Source organism: Corvus kubaryi, unplaced genomic scaffold, assembly GCF_017639235.1.
Source record: "Corvus kubaryi isolate FWS band 111438036 unplaced genomic scaffold, C.kubaryi_AGA036_p1.0 split1-37296, whole genome shotgun sequence".
NCBI lineage: Eukaryota > Metazoa > Chordata > Aves > Passeriformes > Corvidae > Corvus > Corvus kubaryi.
Genome location: NW_024582075.1, coordinates 4,573,273 through 4,593,222, shown reverse-complemented (window position 1 = coordinate 4,593,222; position 19,950 = coordinate 4,573,273). Strand labels below are relative to the sequence as shown.

Genomic DNA, 19,950 nt, shown 5'->3' with positions numbered 1-19,950 from the left:
TCCATATTTCTTTAAGTCTATTATTTTGAGGAGTTCAGATTCCTTCAGGCAAAAGAGATTGCAAAGAGTTAGAGCCACAGCTGCATTTTCTATTATGCAGAAATGAGTCTGAGGTGAGGAAAACCTGGACCGTGATGGTACAGAGGCCAGCCTCTTTGGGACATGGGAAATGTGTGGGGATGGAACTTGGCTGCACTTGCCATGGCTGGGAGCCAAGGGAGATGTCATTGCTGCTTGGCAGCCTTTGGCTGCTCTGTTTTGTAGTCACTCAGGTGCTGTTGTACTGCTGTTGTGGGGTACCAACAAACTCTCACTTGCTTATTTTCCTTTAATTTTTTTTGGTGGTTTAGTTCTTTGCAGTATGTATGGATTATTGATTTTGAGCTTGTTGACTCTTCTTTGTTGCACCTTGACTTGAACATCTCCATTTGCTGATTTTTCTTCATTTTATTTTCGGTGTTATATTCACGTTTCCTGGATGAGCCCTCTAAATATTTGTTTGCATGCTGTTACTCCTATAAGCTGTAAAATAAATCTGTATTTGGCTTCTCAACTTGCTTTGTTAGCTGAACTATGATTGTTATTTTGATTCTGGAACCATGTAGAATTAAGTAACGTAGTACAAAGAATTATTCGGGTGGTTTTAGGGCTTCTTCTTGGGGTTTGGGTTTTTTTCTGTTTGTTTGGTTTGGTTTGGGTTGTGTTTTATTTGAACCTTCAGGGAGGAAAGGGATATTCTGTGTTTGGGTTTTGTCCAATAATGTATCAGTTTTTCTGTTGCTACAGTGATTTCTTTTTCTGTTAGGGTTTTGCTGTTACGTTAGGTTTATCTATTTCGCAGCTATTCATGTGCATTTCTTAGCTCAAAACCTCTCTTCTGCCAACTGATGGCTGGTTGGAAGAAATCTGTTATGTGATCTCCCAGTCTACTCCACAGCAGGTACTGAAGTGCAGTCTGTGGGGGCCATCAGAAATTGCCTTCAAAAGTGTACTTCAGGTCTAAGCTAAAACATATATGTAAACCCACTCTGAGAAACTGTCTCTGATAATCTATTCACTCTTGCAAACTGCAGATTTTTTTTTTGCATGCTCCACACTTTCCTGTTTCCTTTTTTTCAGACTTTTTTTCCCCTAGAATTGATGAGAGAAGTTCAGAGACTTTCAGAAAAGCCAAACCCCTGGTCATAGGCCTGAAAGAACCATAATTGTTTTCCCAGGACTAATTTTTAATTTATCATGGCTTTAATCAATTTTTTGAAACATTCAGCTTATAGTGACTCACTTTCAGTTCCAGAGTTTGGATGATGTGTATTTGAGCTCAGGATCTGCACAAGTAACTGTCAGCAGTTTGAAAACTGGCCTGAACTTTCGAAAGTCATGAGACTTGGTTGTGTAAAATTCCTACTGTTGACCAAGTGCATTTGTACATAAAGGTTGTTCTATTCAGGTGACTAATTTAACGTGTTTAGAAGTGTGTGGCAGAAGAGCATTTTGGACTCTTAGTTTTTAGTAACCCTTATGGCAGAGTTTCAGAAGACTGTAAGGAAGAGTATGTTGTATTAATATTTTCAAAAGTGATGTCTAATACTTGTAGCATGGTAGCTTGATGTAAGTGCCCTGTAGGATAATGGACTGGATTGTGGGCTGACAAACTTTGAAAATTGCAGGCCTTTCTAAATGGTGTATGCTGCAGTTCAAGCAAGCAAGAACTTAGGGGATCGTAATGGTTTGTGCTTTTAGGAGGCTGAATTTACTGATCATCATGGGGTTTACAACTTCTGTAGAGCTAAAAGTTTACTTGCCCACAGAAGTTCATGTAACTTAATACTGACAGCAGCTACCTGCCTGACTGATTTGAAGCACAGTGTTGAATTCTGTAGTAAACTGGTAATCTTAAAATAATCCTGTAGCAACCTACAAAGGTATGAGAAATACATAGTTCTTTTTTATTTTCATTGCTTTTAAGATCTACTTCCATGTTTAAAGTGATGTCTGTATAACTTAGGTCGAAGATACAAACTACTTATATAGCTTGGGTTATAGGATATCTATGTAACATAATATCAATATAATCTAAATCATGACTTTTTATCAATATAACCTGAAGAATATCAATTTAAGCTGAAGCATGGCCTTCTATACTTATATAGCCTGAATCATAGCTTTTACTTATGTAGCCTGAATCATAACTTCTATACCTATGTAACCTGATACTTATATAACCTGAATCATAACTTTTGATACCCATATGACCTGATATTAATAACTTTTTTTTATACAATGTAATGGCTAGTACATAGTAACTAGTTGCTAAATGCGGAGTAGACAAAAAGAGAGAAGAATAAAACCAAACTTACCAGATGTATAGTTTTAGAAGTAGGTAAGTGTAGTACTAATGAGAAATTGGCAAGTGCAAAGCCAATTAGCCACAAAATGAAGAATTTAGGCCAGTTAAGACCAGATGGACCAAAGGGCATCATAACTGCACATGCCCTGAAGACAAAGTTGAAAAGTTCAAGTGTGAAGAAGACTTCAGAAGCCTTCATCAAAGACCCCCGAAGACCCCCGGACTGGGGAAGTGCAAGCGCAGTGCAAAGAATTATCTAATAACCTTGAGATTATGCTATGTAAATTAGTTCTGGTAAGTATGTGATGATGCTGTAATGACATAGCAACATTAAGGAAAATTTACTGTATAAATATACTACAGCACTAGACAAAGGCGGGTGAGTTAGGAGGAAAAATCCCCCTCACCACCAGCGCTGCAATAAACAAATACCCGCTCTATAGCCATCGGTCTATGGGGATTTATTTCCAGCCTATCCTTTGGGCATCAAAAATTACTTCAGTGTCTTCCTACCTTCATTTTAAAGCATGTTTCCATGAGAGAGATCTCATCCTCAGTACTTTTTGTCTTGAATTTAAGAAATTAAAAGTGAAAGGATGCTGTAGTATAGCAAAGAAAAGGGAAATCAGCATGCGCATTCTTACAGTGTCACTTATGTAAAGCTCAGGTATTTGAAGAGAGGTCAAACTGTTCCTTTGCCTGATGGATAACCAGGGCATGGATTTTAATTTGAGCTAAATACCACCAAAGAGTAGAGCCTAGAATACCAGTTAAGCTTGGCTTTCAGACAAGAAAGACATTCTGTTGTAGGAGGAATGATCCTTCCTTGAAAAGGAATTTTAAAAAACCCCAACAGAGTAATTTGAAATATACCATTCCCTGGAATTATAGGATCTCCCTTACCTAGGTTTAATGGAACATTTAAGAGATACCTTATCTTCTCTTTATAAAATAAAATAAAGCAAAATAATTAGGGCTTGTGTTTCCTGTAGAGAAAGGGTTATGGGTGCCTTTGAAATACATTGCCTTAATAACAACTTCCGAGGATAAGTGAAAAGAGCTATTGACAGTCAGACTGTCTGCAGTCAAAAAGGAGAAAAATACTAACCAATGAATAACTAAGTAAGTGCTTCAAGTGTTGAAACAATTCAGGATTGTTCTGTTCTTCCTTTAATTTTAGTCACATTAAATACAATTTACCTTAGAATCACCCTTTTTAGCTGCCACTTTTTTCTACTGTAATTCCACCGGTTGGATGTCTTAATAATATAAAAGGATTTTATAATGTTAAGAATGCATAATAAAATATTTTAAATGGAATATACACTTCTACTAAAATCTAAGTATTGCTATGTAAAAAGAGAAGAAAAAATAATGTACTGAAATGTGAGCCGTCTGAATTCTTTTGGGTGTTGTTTCTCTTTGGAAGGTAGACAAAAGCACTGTGGGGCAGGATATAAATAGTTTTTAAAACTAGGCAACTGCCACATTATGTGTTTTTAGAAAATTTTAAATTTATGTACTTTTTTCCTTATGGCTTTAAATGCTGTTACACTGTCATTTTACCTGTTGTCTGTATGGCTTGACTGGGACTGGTCTGTGTGGAGGTTCTAGCTATAAATACTGCGTAGAGATGTGAAAAGTGTGCTTGGGTGACTATCCTCAATTTTCTTTGTTTTCTTTCAAGCTCCCTCCTGTGTAGCTGTATTCTGGTCTTTGTTTCCTTAGCAGGTAGAGACTGGCAAGCATATGGGAAGCTTTGTGGCTTTTACAGTATGCATCTGCTTTTGATTTGCATGATCTGGCAGTAGTGTGTGTGATCTAGTTAACTTGATTAGCATCAACAGATTTTTTTTTTTTCCTTAACCTGATGGGACCCCAGTGACTGCAACCAGGCATCATTTCCATTTCCCTGCTCAGACTGTAATTTCTGAACGAGCTGCACATCTGAGTACCCTGAGCTGTGTACAGTGCAATTGCTAATACTCCTCAAGTTCTGTTGTGAGCTACAGATGCGGAGAAATGCCAGCCTTCATTAGCGTTTAATTATGTCTGGGGAGCAGATTTCATGTGCAGTCGCCTTGGAGCAGCTATTTCCAGTAACAGGCTTGTGCTGAAAAAGTAGGTCTCAGTCAAGATCTTCCTCAGTTCAGAGAAATGAGTGATGCTGAAGTCCTCCCTGTTTGAATGAGTAACCCTTCTCTCATCAGCTCTGGGGTGTAGCACAGGCTGTATCTTGCTTTGAAGCTCATGGAAGGCACAGAAATTGCTAGTGTTACGAGCTAGGAAAAAAATTTGTTTGGGAAGACGGGAGCAGGCAGACATGTCTGGTGAGGCCAGCCAAATTCAGGTAGGTGCTGGTCTAGCCACACAGGCTTCCTGCTAATGAAAATCTCAAGTGTGCATCTGCTCGTGGTGTGTCTGCTTTAGTGCTGACTAGTGGCCGCAGCATTTCAGAAAGGTTGTAACAGTGGAAGATGTGCTTGAGAGTTTTTTACCTCATCACTCAGGACTATGCTTGGAAGTAAATGTACGACATTTTCCCATATGGTTTTGGAGATGGCTGTGGGGCTATCTGTGCAGTAGGGCACTGTAACACAGCTACCAATCTGTGCAAAAATACAAGTGGCAGATCAAATTTCCTTCCAGCCTTTGGAAACTTGTGAGCTGGACTGTGTAGCTTTGATTTTCTTTTTTTAATGTAGACTGAATCAGCAGCTTTTCCTTGAAATAGAAGTAGTAAAATGATCTGCAAGTGTTAGTAGAATTTGATGGTTAGAGATGAGATTGGGCTTATTATGTGGGCTAAAATGGTAACAGAAAATAGAGTAGAAGAGAAGGCTGTCCATGTAGGGAGGAGAGAAAAGTTAATCTCCTGTAACCTACACTATGCGTTCCTACTTCCTCCTCCTTTGCATCTGTTATTTTGTGCCATAGTTCTTGTTTCTTGTGAGGTTTTTTTTTCCCCTGCTATATACCTACAAGACTGAATCTGTTGAAGTAGCATTTAATTCCAGGAATATTGCGGTTTGAAACCACTAAGGTTTGGTTTCTTCTTTTTTTTTTTCTTTTTTTTGTAACTTCAGTTGTGACTATAACCTTTAAATGAAATACCTTTGTTAGTGGGATTTCACTGTTTGTTCATGAGTTTTTGCTAGCCTGCAGCCCTTAAATATTCTTGCTTACCTGATTTCTGTGAATGGAAGCAGATACCTGATGTCTTGCTCTCACTCAGAAATAAGTAATAAGAGACAAACTAGCTAGTACTTAAAACCCCCTTCTCAATAATGCAGTCCAGATATGTATCAGGTCCTTGAAAAGAAGTCTATTATATGGTAGAAAGTATTAGCTCAGTTGTTTTGGCTGGCAAGAATTGAATGGAAAGGAACTTGCATGTTCACAACCAAATACTTGGGAATTTTAGTTACCTCATTTCTCTGTCTGGCTCATACTTCCCCACTCTGAATAATACCTCCACATTTTACATATTGTCTTTGACAATTACTTTCTCAGAGAAAGCCTTGAAAAAGTCATTGTCAAAAAACCACATAATAAAGTGTAAGTCTAATAAAAACAAAAATTGAAATAATAGTTGTCTATTTTGAGGTGTTTCCCTTTCCTGGTATAAAGATAGGGTGGAGGGTTGGGGTTGGGAAGGATTGTATAATCCAGTGTTTTTGGTAACTACGTGTTGCAGTTGCCAGGCAGTGGTACATTTTTAAATACATCAAAGGCAAGCAAGTTCTGGATCGTATCTATCCCTATTTTTCAGCTTAAGTCAGGTATAGCTCCTTTGAAACTCATGAAGTAAAATGAATTAAAGGACAATCAGATCTTCTGGTTCTATGCTGTCTGAACCACGATTGCTTTTCATGAGGGAATATCCTTAGCTTGAAATTCTCAGGTAATAATGAGTCTCTCAGAACACGTGTTTACTGATTGTGTGACAGAAGTTATTACGGTTTCAGCACTATTTCTGTACCATTTCCAGGAGTTAAAACAGTGTTCTGTGACTCACTTGTCTCAGCTGAAAGAAGCTGATGAGGCTGACACACTAAGTAGCTGGACTTCACTGTCTTTTGTTTAGCTTGGTATTCCTTAAAGCCGCATATTTGCTGAAAAGCAGCCTATCTCATTCTAGCAAACCCTTCATCTTTTCTTGAAGTGGTCTCAACACCATACAAACATTTCTGTATGCCTAACAAATCCACCAAACCTGTGGATTGATTGCATAAAAGAATTCAAAAAGCTAGAGTTTAACTCGCTTGAAAACTTTGCTTCCTGTAACAAAATTGGTATTTTGAGGAGGGAAAGTTGAGGGGTGTCTCAATGACTCATCTGTCTCGCTTGTATCCAAGATAGTTGTTTCAAGACTGTGCAACGCTGGCCAAGATGCCTCTGATTAAGACTGTTACAGCTAGAAAGGTTGGATCAAGCCTTTATGTGTAGCCAGAGGAGGAAAATCCAAGGGGTTTTTGGACATATGTGTTCTTATTGTGTAAATGAGGCTTGAGGCCTTTTTATTCACTCTGAAGGTAGCCATGCCCTGCAGTTCACTGGATCATATAATTTAATTCTGTCTATGTTTATTCTGTATTGCACTATTAATGACTCTTAAAGGGATGGAAAGGGTATTGGACTTCCTGGGATGATCTTTTCTTTTTTCCTTTTGGTAGGTTATATCTAATCCCTCTGTTTAAATAGAGAGAAAAATATAGTCTTCATTGTTATAAAATGTCACTAGTGTAAGGATGACATAATTTGAATTCAGAATTCATCACTGGGGAGTCAGCATTTTCCACTGTATTCTCTGGGACACACAGAGGAGAAAAAAAGGTAAATTACAAACAACCATGAGCTTAGATTTAGTATAGATTCACTTCTCATAGTGGTACTCTAACAGAGATTGGTGCTAGTTTCACATTGTAATATTGATTTTAAATGCTGTGATACTCTGACATTACTTAGGTACAATTTTAATTTTTCGTTCTCCTTCGAAAATTGATATTATTTGTATAACTAGAATACCAGAGTAACAATTCCAGCATTCAAAGTTTTAGGTTATCTGTCTGCTACTTAAAAATGCAATACCTGACACCCAGGAATAAACCCAGCAGTGACCTGTCAGAAAATAACGCCAGAGCGAAAGAGAACCCCATATTTCCTTAGTTTAGCTGTTAATAGTACTTTTTCTTAGGAAGCTTAATCATTTTGGTGGTGACAATAGTCAGTTTTATTTCCTCAACCAATTATGATCTGGGATTTGTGATCTATTTTTTAACGTGTTTTTGGTCTTGTGTGTCTAATTGTTGCACTTCACTGCAGAGGTTGCCTGTGGTTCCTTGTCAGGATTTTTCTCTACTGCTTTTGGTTAATGTCTTCTGTTTGGCCCATAATATCTGGTAGCCTTCTTCTGGCAGCAGATGAATGGCTTCCATCCATGTATTGCTTCTATTTCTTGTGCAGGCAGAACTTCAGTGTTAGGTGGTGAGAAGGATCTGTTCCTTTTCTAATCTGAGTGCTCCCCATCTCCTGGGCCCTGAAGTATTTATGAGATCTGGACTTGTCTGCACTGAAGATTACTGAATGGTGCTTTTTGCTCAGGAGTGTATTTTAGCTTTGAATAAGATGTGAGTTGGAAGGGGAGAAAAGTTTAACATGTTTTGAGTGCTCTTAAAGCTGGTAGTTCTAGATGTGTCTACTATAAGCGAAAGTTGGGGGTTCTTGTGTGCAGAGCAATACTGTGCATGCAGTTTTTCTGCTTTACAGTTACTGTAAGTGTTCACAGTTGTTCAGCCTCATTATTATGAACCAATATGTGTATGTGTGTGCATATGTGTGCATATGTGGTGGGATGTTAATGTCACTTTCCAGGTGCTGCTTTTGCTGACTGGCAAGAAATAAAAGTTTCACAGCTTTTTTATTTAAAGCTGTTTTGGATGAGCTTACTTAGCACATGGCAGCAGAAGCAATGAGGTTTCCCAGGCAGGTTGCAATTCAGAAAAGAGAGTTATCTAACACAGGAGGAGAACTCCCTCGAAGTGGGCATGGCATATGTTGTTAAATTCTCTGAAATTTCTTACCATAGGGGCACTTAAAAGAAAAAGAAAAATTAAGGTGGTTCTCAAAGACATACGTTTGCTAAAAGACTACGTTGTTTTCTTGAGAGGTTGTGCTCATCTGTCTTGTTGAGATCTGTACAAGTGAAACATTGGTGTATTGCTGAAGTCAGGAAAAACAGAGGTGCTTTATGAAATTCCTCAGAGAGTGTGCCAAGAAGACTTGCACTTGAGGTGGGTTGCCTTTGAAAATTCAGTCAGAGGTCTCTGTATTCCTGGGGTGATTTGGAGTTATGTGGAAGTATGTTAGAAGAATGTCTATTTTTCATAAAAAACGTAGGTAAATGTGGCTGAAGTATTTTAAGGAAGGCAAAACTATTTTGCTCACATACTCAACTGCAAAATAAGAGGAAACAGTTATGCTTCTTATAAATGAAATATTTAATTAAAATTAATATTTAATTTAAAATAATATATATGTGTGTAAATAACCCCTCATGACAATACAGGCTGGGACTGGCGGGGATAAGTAGCAGTTCTGGGACAAGGCTTGGGCAGCAGAATAAGGGTCAGCAGCACCTGGGGCAGTGTGAGATGGACGTGGTCCTGAGAGCCAGGGTAGGGCAGGAACCATCCCCTCTGCTCAAAGCCTACCAGAACCCACCTGGGTGCTGCCTCCCTTTTGAGTTCCCAAGGAAATGATGGGAAGCCACAGAGACACAGGAGAGGCTGCGGGACCAGGGCTGCTTCAGCTGAGAAGTGGATTGGCTTCCATGTCAACATACCAGGGGATGGGGAAGATGCAGCCAGGGTCCTCACAGTAGTGTGTGGTGAGAGGGAGGGTTGGAGGCAGCTGGGAGGTGCTCAAACAGGGGAAATTGAAACTGACTGTAAGGAAGAAATATTTTCGTCACAAGGACAGTCCAGCACTGAAGTTGGGGCCCAGACAAGCTGTTGCCTTCACCGGTCGTGGAGATTATCAAACCCCAACTGGATAAGGCTCTGAGAAACCTGGTCTTAGCTCAAAGACCTAGGGGTTGGGCAGGGTTGGACTGGAGACCTCCTGTGGTCCCTTCCTCAGTTTTCCTCCTATGCTCTATGTGACAGAAAAACGTGTGTATGTGTGTGTGTGTGTGTGTGTGTGTAGTCTTGGTTCCATGTGGCACACAGCTTTGTTCTGAGACAGTAACTGTAGTATACAGATGTATCAAGAGTGCGAGCTTTTATTCAAGTCAAGATTAAACTGTGGAAATACAATGCCTAAGACTCTTATAAAATAAACTCCTAGAGTAATATTTGGAAGAAGAATAATAATAATAGTATTATTAATAATGATAATCACTTTATGTCTGCCTGCTTATACAAGAAATCAAACAATTATTCATCTGGAATTGGGTAAGAAATAACAAACCAAGTTGGAATCTGAATACTCACGCTTTCACCTTTTCTTACTGCATGTCTTTTGCTGAGAGGAACTTGGCATGGGTGTTGTGGTCTTGCTCTGAAATGATAGGTTGCCCTTTGATGGTGTTTTAAAGTAGTAGAGAAAAATTCTTCAACTTTCAACTTTATGTTGTTTAAGAAATATGTGTATATATTAGTTTTTTTCTTCTTTACAGACAGGAAGGTAGTTTAACCTTCAGCAAAGAGTTAGTTGCAGTAGTAATCAACCTCTGATTTCTCTGTTGCAGAGACAGATTTATCCATCAAGTCGTGTGTGCAAAGCTAAGAGCGCTTACAGAGCACTTTCCCATATTTGATTATCAGAGCACAGCTGCTGTTCTGAGTAATTAATATGAGACTGTAATATCATTCAGATGGGTGCTGTGTCTGTATTTCCAAGTTTGGATAACCTCTCTTGTTTATATTCTCTTCTGTCTATGGCGTTTTATGTAGGTTATTGTTTTTTGTTTGTTTGCAGGAAATAAAGTGCTTTTTGCAGATCTGGTGGGAAAGATCAGGCAGACCTTGTATTTGCTTTAGGAAAATCCTGCTAAAAATAAAAAGTGTGGGATTCAGTAGTCTTCCAGCTACCAGATATGAAAAGGGATTTAGTAACTTCTAACCCCCAATCTTAATAGGTGTTCTTTAATTCACTATCCTAAAGACTGATGGTTAAATCAGTAAAATAAATGTTCTTGACTCAGAAGATTACTTTCTCTTGAAGGTTACTGGGTCTGAGGTGACCTAAGAACATTCATTCCGCTCAGACTTCTAAGTTAACTTACTTTCAAAACACTAAAAATTTTAGATTTCAAATAAATAATAATTTATTGTTTTCAAAATTTAAAAGTTGAATTTAATTAATAGGAGGAAAGGCAAACAGAAGAGCGTTTTTCAGTAAAAAACTTCTAGTAAAGGTTAACATTTCCTTCTCATCCCTTCAAAAGATACAACCTTGAAAGTTTTGGAATATCAGTAGTTGAAGTCAACTTCAAGTTCAAAGAGAATTCTTTGAATGAGAAATATTTTACAAGCAGAACGTTGGAAACTTTAGCTTTGTCAAAGGAAAATGTTGGGTCTCTCAGGTGTTTTTTAGCCGTATTTTGTATGGTTTGTAATCTCTGTAATTTGTTTCTCACTGCTAAGACATGTCAGTGATGCTGTCTATCCATAAAATTCATTATGTTACAAGCATATATTAAGACTTCTAAGACAGGATAACATATTTTCAGCAATTATTGGAACTTAGGTTACGTGTGATAAAATTTCAGAAAGTTGATCATTATCCTGTGTTTATGTGTAACCTAATTTCTTTTGACAAGCACTACCCTTTTTCTGGGGGTGACCGATGACACTTAGCCACGAGTCAGGGGCTACTATAAACACAACAAATTTAAGGTAGATTTTTTTTAACCAGCCCTCTATTTTAGCCTAATTCTGTCTATGTGAAAAAGAGTGGGAATTTTATAATCTACTTCAATGAAAGTAGGCAATATTAAAGAACCTTCCCAGCCTGACCATTCATGAGACTCTGGCAGTCAGACTCCCACCGCCGGAGACTGTCACTGCTGGGACGGAAGCCCCCTCGCGGCGGCCAGTCCAGTGACCTGATGGGTCCCCACCTGACTCCTACACATTCTCTCGGGGTCAGCCCAGGTTTCCTGGCCAGTTTGACCCCAGGTTTACTGCAGCAGAGGCTTGGATGTCTCTTTTGTAAAGTCATTTATTCACGGTGTGGTAACACAGAAGCAGCTCAAGCTCTGAGCCTCCAAGGAGGGAGCCTGAACAAAGGAACCCCTGGACTTTCATCCCCTCACAGTCCAAGTGCTCCAAAGTCTCGCTTTCCTTCCTGAATCTGTGGCTCCAGCCATGTCTCAGTCCATCCTGTCCATCCACCTGGCCGGCACCAGCATCTTCACGTCCTCTATTATGCAAAGAGTTGGCACTTCCCAGCCTCTTGCCCGGGGCTGCTGCCACCCGGAGCTCAATCTGCAGCTCACACTGCGGGCTGCAAACCAAGTTACCTGCAGAGAATGTATGCGTCTGCTGTAATCCTCCTTGGGAAGGACTTTTCAAGGAGCTGTTGCACCTTGGCGTGTTCACCCTTTTTGTGGGCTAAAAGTGGAAAGCTCTCCAATCTTGTTCTTGCTTACTTAACATATCATATGCCGTGCTGAGGGGAGAGTGTTTGGTGTATTAGTTCTGGTGCACATCAGCATGTACACCTGTACTCTGCCCATTCTTTCCTAATGGCTTGAAAGTCTTAGCTGAAAAAGACCTTACCTTGTTGCTGAAGCCTTACTAACACAGCTTCCTTAGCTGGAAAAAATAAACTGAGTTGTTTCGTGGTTATTTTGAAAAGGGATTAGTTTGTGTACAACATCCTTATAGGTCCAGCTAATACGATTTATTAGCTATTACTTTACAATTGTAATTTTTTTTAAGGACTCCTGTGTTTAAAAGGCTAGAACATTAGGTGTAACAAAATCAAGGAGTGTTCACTGAGCTGGACAGTGCACCTTCTGGATTTCCTGTGGCAATATAGTACAAGTGACTCACAGCTTGGCTTGCCAGCCTGTCAACTTTTCTAATAGAGAGCAACTGAAATTGCTGTTGCTTTCTCATCACAGGAAGTTATTCCCAGTGCTCTTCTGCACAGAGCTCATTTAGTCAGCAAAGTGCCACCTGAGCCTCCCTGCCTCAGTTTACAAGATTTGATCCAAGTTCTATTTCACATTCACATTAATTTTTTTAGTTGGTAATTGATACATGCTTTTATAGCTCCTTCAAGTTGGCAGTTTTCCAATAGGTACTTTTTTTTTAGTACTTACCAGTATGTCACATGCTAGAGCTGTATTTTATTTATGGGTATGTGGCTTGATTTAAGTACCTAAAAGGACATTACATGTCCTCTTCATGACACTGCATCTTAAAAACATAGGGCAAAGTTCCAAATAGCTGAAGCCGTTCTATAAAAATGAAACCTTATGAGCTAGATGGGCCTGTTTCTGTTCCCTGTAATTTTTTTTACTATTGGCAGACCTCTCTAGTAATTATGTAATCTCTTGAGATCTTCTTTACTCGAAGTCAGCAAGGCTGAGATGTGCTACTGGTCTCAATGTGGTGAGCGTTATGAGTATTAGTGATGTCTTCTCCATATTATAGGAAAGAAGCTGTCTTTACTGATGATAGATAGCTACCAGAAGGATAACTGTACCTAGCTAACGTGCTTTTCTAGGGAGAAGAAACAGGTGGTTCAGATGTACTGCATCCTGAGAGTGCACTTTTTATTTCTCCTGATTCTTTGAAAGCGCATAGGGTGACTAGCTCACCTGAAGAAGTGTTGAATGCATGGCTGTCATGTATCTGAGCAACTGCAGACTTCTGTGACACACTTCTGCTGTTTTACGTTACTCCCTTTGCTCCGAGTTAGTGAGCTACAGCTCACTACAGAGTGCTGGAGCAAAGGTGAAATATTTCTGTTATATCTGCCATGGTTCAGCTCCTGGCAAAAATTAGCTTTTCTAATAGGCCAGCATCGTTGCAATGCCACTGCAGTCCATACAAGCATCTCCAAGGGCTTGTTTGGAAAGGATTCTTCCACAAAGAATTTGTCCATGGAAGTGAGAAGTGCAGTCCCCAAGGGTGTTGTTGCTGGTTGCTGCTGTTGGAGATTATTTGCATGGGAGATCATACTGTTGTGCTGTCTATAACCTGACTGCAGAGCTAAGTCAAGTGTTTGTCTGCTGGGAAGGAAGGGTGCATTTTGTTGCTTCTGTTTATTGACTCCACTTTTTTTTTATTGGGAGTGATGTCAGAGTTTGTTTCTTTTTTTTTATTTCTTTGCAGCTGTGATAGACAAAATGTCAACAGAATAAGTGACCTACTCTCCAAAACTTGCCATGAACCATTTGGTTGGACCACCTGAGGGGGAGATCAGTGAAGAGCCAGCGAACGGAGCAGTGAATGAGTCAGTGGAGGCTGACCTGGAGCACTCCGAGGTGGAAGAGGAACAGAGGTATGCGGCTCGCTACCCAAGGCATACCAGCAGCAGCCACGTGGGTCTGTCTGGGCAGGAGGAGGAAGGCATGTTAGCTCGGTCAGCCAGCACTGAGAGTGGTTTCCACAATCACACAGATACTGCAGAAGGGGATGTGATAGCCACAGTGGAGGACAGTTACGACATCGAGAGAGTGCAGGAAAACGAGGATGAGAGTGCATATGCAGTGCAGTACAGGCCTGAGTCTGAGGAGTACACAGAGAATGCCGAGGCGGAGCATGGTGAGGCCATTCACAACCGAACATTGCCCAATCACTTACATTTCCATTCCATCGAGCACGAGGAAGCCATGAATGCAGCCTACTCAGGCTATGTCTACACACATCGCCTCTTCCACCGAGGAGAGGATGAGCAGTATGCTGAGGCTTACGCTGACTATGGACTGCAGGAGCATGTGTATGAGGAAATAGGAGACACACCAGATCTCGATGGCAGGGAGGGCATCCAGCAGTATGAGCGGGAGAGGGAAGAAGCCGACAATTACCGCAAGGAGGCACTTGGTGCCCGCCTTCACCATTATGATGAACGGTCTGACGGAGAGTCTGACAGCCCTGAAAAGGAAGCAGAGTTTGCCCCTTACCCAAGAATGGACAGTTACGAGCAAGAGGAGGACATTGATCAGATTGTAGCAGAGGTGAAGCAGAGCATGAGCTCCCAGAGTTTAGACAAGGCAGCTGAAGACATGCCAGAGTCAGAGCAGAGTCTGGAGCACGGTCAGGCTCTTGTCAGTGGTGGGCATGAAAGTAATGGCCAGCTCACATCTGGTTCTCGAGTTACATCCAGCTCGGGAGAATCTGTACAGAGGTACAGCAAGGAAAAAAGAGATGCAATTTCACTGGCCATCAAGGATATTAAAGAGGCTATTGAGGAAGTGAAGACAAGAACCATCCGTTCTCCCTACACCCCTGATGAACCTAAGGAGCCTATCTGGGTGATGCGGCAGGACATCAGTCCATCCAGGGATTCTGACGACCAGAGGCCACTAGATGGAGATGTGAGTACACAAAGTTTTCACCTCCCAGGTTATCTGTGTCTCATTCCTTTGTGACATGTATGGCAGTGAAGGAGGGTGCATTTCATTCCTGTTCTGTGTCTCATTCTTGAACGAGTGCTTTGTTTTAAATTTGTACTCCAGAGAGCATAAGAGAAGTAAACATGCATTATCATGTAGCCAAATTTTTCTTTATTAAACTCTGCTGACCCCAGGTATGCTGTACAAGCATTTGTCACATGATGCTCTTTACTTGTCTTTTCTGAAACAAATGCTGTTATATTTTTTACTGCCGTAATATTTTACCAAACATTTTCTTACTATCTTTGTGTGCTTTTGTTAACTCTGTGTTTCATTTTCTGTCACATAACAATCCCAACAGTTCTGTCAGAAATCTGTTAATACTCTTTATGATGGTATCACAGATCAGATTCATATTCTAGGAAAGTTGCATGTCAAGTTGCCTTCTCTAGAAATATGTTATGAACCTCAGTGTATTATATTATCACTGTAAAGTGTATTTACAGCAACCTGAGTATTGAAGGCAGTTTTTCAGATTTACAGCGTCGGCATTTCTGAAACTCTGTACTTTTGGCATAAGGTTTAACTTGAATCAGGATTGTCTACCAGGTTGTGGTTCCAGCTGTCTGTAAGATAATATTGACTTTCAAGTTTTATGAGTTTTCTGCTTTATTTTATAAAATAAAGTTATAAACAACTATTAAATGGGTTAAATTTATGCCTGATATGAAAAGAGCTGGTAGGGTAAATTTACTGACCAAAAATAATCTATTACATGTTCCTATGTTATTATTTCAAGGGCAAGTCCCTGCAAACATTTGCTCCCTCCTCTTTATTGCTGTGAAATGTTTTCTGTGACCTTTATTTGGGGGTTTTTTTTTGGAAGAATAGCGGAAGTAGAACTTCTTGTGTGTTATTTGGTATTTTAAACTGAGCTGTTGTAAGGTTCTACGAATGCATCAGAACTCTTCAAGATACCTCAGCTGCTGCAAAGGGAATTCAGATGGTGAAAAAAGTTCACATGCCATGTAGATCTGTGACAGGCTACTGATTTGTTTATCTGCCTTCAAAATTAGGAAAGCTAGTATTCTACAAATGGGAAGAGATTTTTGGAGCATGGTGTTTGAGATGCTGAAAAAACATGCAAGCTGATTGAGACATTTAGCTTCCAGATTTTATTTTTCCTGCAAAACTGTTGGAAACACAGTGATGAGTATGTTTAAGTTTTTTTCTTGATGCTTAATAGAAAACCTAATTGAATCTTTAAAAAAGGCCAAACAAACAACTATACTGCAGAAGTTACTTCTACAAATATTTTTAAAATTATGTCTGTAATGGAGTTGATTTGCAGTCACATGAAGGCTGAAGAAATCTTCCCAGATTATTTTATGGGGGAAACAGTTATTTTTAACTTAACTTTGAAAATTTGCAAAATTGAAATTATTTCTGTCCCCATTTTTAAATAGATCACATTACTCTTTTGCTACACATTTTGTTTACTGTATTGTCTGTTAATACTGTCATTGGTTGGAGGATCAAAGAACTTCCTGTTGCTTCCTGATTGATTATAACACTGAGTACCATGATGGTCTTGGTGAGGTTGAGGGTCCTGAGAGCACCAAGTTCTTCCTGAAGGTGCTTCACCTGCTCTCCAAAATCCAGGTGCATCTTGCAGAATTGAACTTTTCTGAGATGTGCTGATATCACTCAGCCTGGTATGCTCATATAATGAACAAAACAAGTGTTTTTATTGGTCTCTGCATACATTAGATATTGAAGTACATAGAGGTTCCCATTTTGCACCAAAATTTAATTTCTCATTCAATATTTTTCTTACCGTGTCAGATAAGAACCTGTCTGAAATTTTCAGGGCTGGCTGAAATCAAAACAGTGATTTATAATGACAATTAGTATAGCTCAGTGAAGAGATAAACGGTGGTTGTAGATGTACAAACAGTCTGTGTTCTTGGAAGGAGGAAGTAAATTGCACAAATAATTTAGAAGATCTACAGCAGAGTGAGGAGAAGACTTATTGTAGAAGGGACTTGGGACTGAGTAGGAATTTTGGTTTTCGCCGAAGAAGAGGTATGTATTTGCTTTACTGGATTCTTTAATTTAGATGGCAAGTCAAAAACTGTCTGCTTTCTTTAATGAAGCATTCCTAGAGTTTCTTAGCTGTAAATTGGGCAAAAATAGCTTTACTAAGTGACCGTAAGTGGTCAATGTAATAAAAATATGGTTGAAGCCCATTCATCTGATTGTAAATTGTTCTTCTGTCTCCCTCAAGAAAGAAGCAGGATCTCAGATGGGAGCTTTTAAGTCTAACCAGTATATGCCACAGATATTTTTCAGTCTGATTTATAGCATTGACCTGGAAATAAGAGGTTTTTTACCTTCAGGCAGATACCGTTTTCTTACCCAGAAGTATCAAGTTGCTGCAGATAAGTAATGCAAATTGGGTGCTTTTTTTTTTGCCTTCAGTCATTTTGCAGGTCTGTTTTGAAAATTATCCTCGAGTTGTTTTTTAGCAAAAAAATTTTCTTTTAGAAATAGAACTTACCTGAAAATATTTGCAGTAACATTGTGTTCTTAATCATGTAGTATTGAAACTCATAAGACTTCTTAAGATACAAACAACAGTCACTTTTTATGTAGCTAGAAGCTGCCCAGTGCAGACCAGTGAAGCCAGAAGAATAATTTGTGGTTGAGACTCATTAAATACAACGGCCTCCTTTGCCTTTTTTCATAAGAAGGTGACCGTTACTCCCCAGTGCTGAGCATTTGGCTAATACATTTACAGCAGAATGCTTGGTAGGATGCCATTTGGAAGTGTCTAGTGACTATTTTAAGAAGCTAACAATTCAGAAGTATTCAGCGAACCTGCAGCTGGGTTTGAGAGTGTTAGGAAAGACATGCAATGACTGTGATGGTGAGAAAGATACAGATCACTGTATCTGTGTGTACTTAAGATGTCCTGATTCCAGTTTTATTCACAGGTTAATCTGCCAGGATTATGAGTCATTCCTGGATATTTCCCCTCAAAATAAGTGTTTGGTAAGGTGTATGAGAAAAGTAAATTGCTCACTGCCCATGGACAATTCTGCTGTAATAAACTCTAGTAGCCCTGTGATGTAGAAGGCAGGAAACAGATATCTGTGAATAAATAAATAGTTTAAAGAGGTATCTGTTTAATATTTAACAATGGAGACTGCTAGCTGCCTTGTGCTTTGTGCAGCCTTGTGTAGTGATGCATGCTTCCACTTGAATCAGAGGTGGTCTTGACAGTGAGTTTGTGGGGAAGGTGGTGTACTTGTTTATTTGATAAAAGCTGAAAAATCCTCAGTGTCTTTCGAATAAAGGCAGTAAGAGTCTTTTTTAAAATTTGCCACACATTTGAGATCGGTACAATTGACATATATTTCCAAAGTCTGTTTATCAGAAAATGTTTTAAACCAAAGCAGACCATCACTTGGCTATGGCCTTGTGAGGATCTCTTTTTTAAATATAATACCAGTTAGAGCTGCACAGCTGCAAGAAGTGTGGCATCACGAAACTGACCCCTGATGGAGAAGGCTGTGGAACTGCAGTTAGATTGTGTTTTCTGAGTGTGAAATGGAGAGATTTTGTTCACCCATAAAATCATGGAATCATAGAATGGCTTGGGTTGGAAGGGACCTTAAATATCATCTAGTTCCAGCTACCCTGCCTTGGGCCCGGACACTTGCCCCTCGACCAGGTTGCTCAGAACCCCATCCAGCCTGGCCTTGAACACTTCCAGGGATGAGGCAGCCACATCTTATGTGGGCAGCCTGTTCCAGTGCCTCACCACCATCACAGTAAAGAATTTCTTCCTAATATCTAATCTCTACCTGCCCTCTTTGAGTTTGAAGCCATTCCCCCTTGTCCTGTCACTGCATGCTCTTGTATATAGTCTCTCTCCAGCTTTCATTTAGGCACCCTTCAGGTACTGGAAGGCTGCAGTAAGGTCACCCGAGGCCTTTTCTCTTTTCCAGGCTGAAAAATCCCAATTCTCTCAGCCTTTCCCTCATACTGAATAAAATGTGTAGCTGGAGCTATGGAAAAGTTTAAGCATTGACCTTGTGGTACACCTGTGCCCAAGAGCAGTGGAGTGGGAGACCCTGTAGACTAGATGCACGCAGTTACCTCACTGGAAGGGTAAACCCATACCCCATTTAGGTAGCTCTTGCTCACCATTCTTACCTGTCGGATTCCCCTGCTGTGAATGTGCCTAGCCAAGCACAGAAATTTCGGTGTTTAAAGGTCTGAATAGAAGACATGCAGCACATAGGTCTGAATTTGAGGATGAATGTTCATCCACATGTTCCAGTGGAGAGCATAATAGTTTTGTGTAGTAGATAATTCAAAAAGCAATTAAGTATCCTGGTGTTTAAACTGTATGGATAAAAACTATCTTTGTTACAGAGCTTTGAGAAGAGTGGCTTGCTTAGTTGTGGAAGTACAAAAACCTACTGAGAAAAGCACTGAAAGGCTCAAAAAGTCAAGCAGAATTTTTTGGGCTGTGAATTGAACAGCTTAGAAGCAGGCTGCCTGCTTCAATTCTGCCATAATCAGGAGAAAGCAGTGGTTTGGAGGTAGAAATTCTCCATTTAAGAACTCATTACTATGATTTTTTTCTGAGTCTGTTGAGTTATCCATGGGGCTACAGATCTGATAGCCGGGTTTTGTTGACCTGCAGGACATGGTTTATTCCTGCCTGCCAAGATTTTTGGTTTTGCAAAGCCCTGTCACTGGTGTTTATAGTCTCTGTTCCTCTGCAGACATTTGAGGTGGTGTGATGTTAGAATAAACCCTAATACCAAGTAAACCCACGTATACGGGTGGTTTATATTTGTAAAGCAGAAATTCAGAGCTGAAGACAAGTCTTCCAGGTGGAACAGAACGGAGCTGCATTGTTTCGCTTCTCTGTTCTTTTTGGTCATGTATATTTTATTTCAACCCTTGCATTCTCAGTTGCTGGATTTTTTCAATTCTGATACCTCAGTGTTTT

General features: G+C 39.8%; 1 protein-coding gene across 3 annotated transcripts in view; it reads left to right on the top strand.

Moving 5' to 3' along the window:
* The window catches only part of APBA1 (amyloid beta precursor protein binding family A member 1), an 89,682-nt gene that overhangs the window by 31,595 nt on the left and 38,137 nt on the right, over positions 1 to 19,950 (top strand). For all 3 annotated transcript variants that reach the window (XM_042053935.1, XM_042053933.1, XM_042053934.1), the window contains one exon: positions 13,699 to 14,903. In XM_042053935.1, the coding sequence (XP_041909869.1) occupies positions 13,752 to 14,903 (1,152 nt within the window). In that variant the 5' untranslated portion in view covers positions 13,699 to 13,751. The remainder of the gene's footprint in view (positions 1 to 13,698; positions 14,904 to 19,950) is intronic.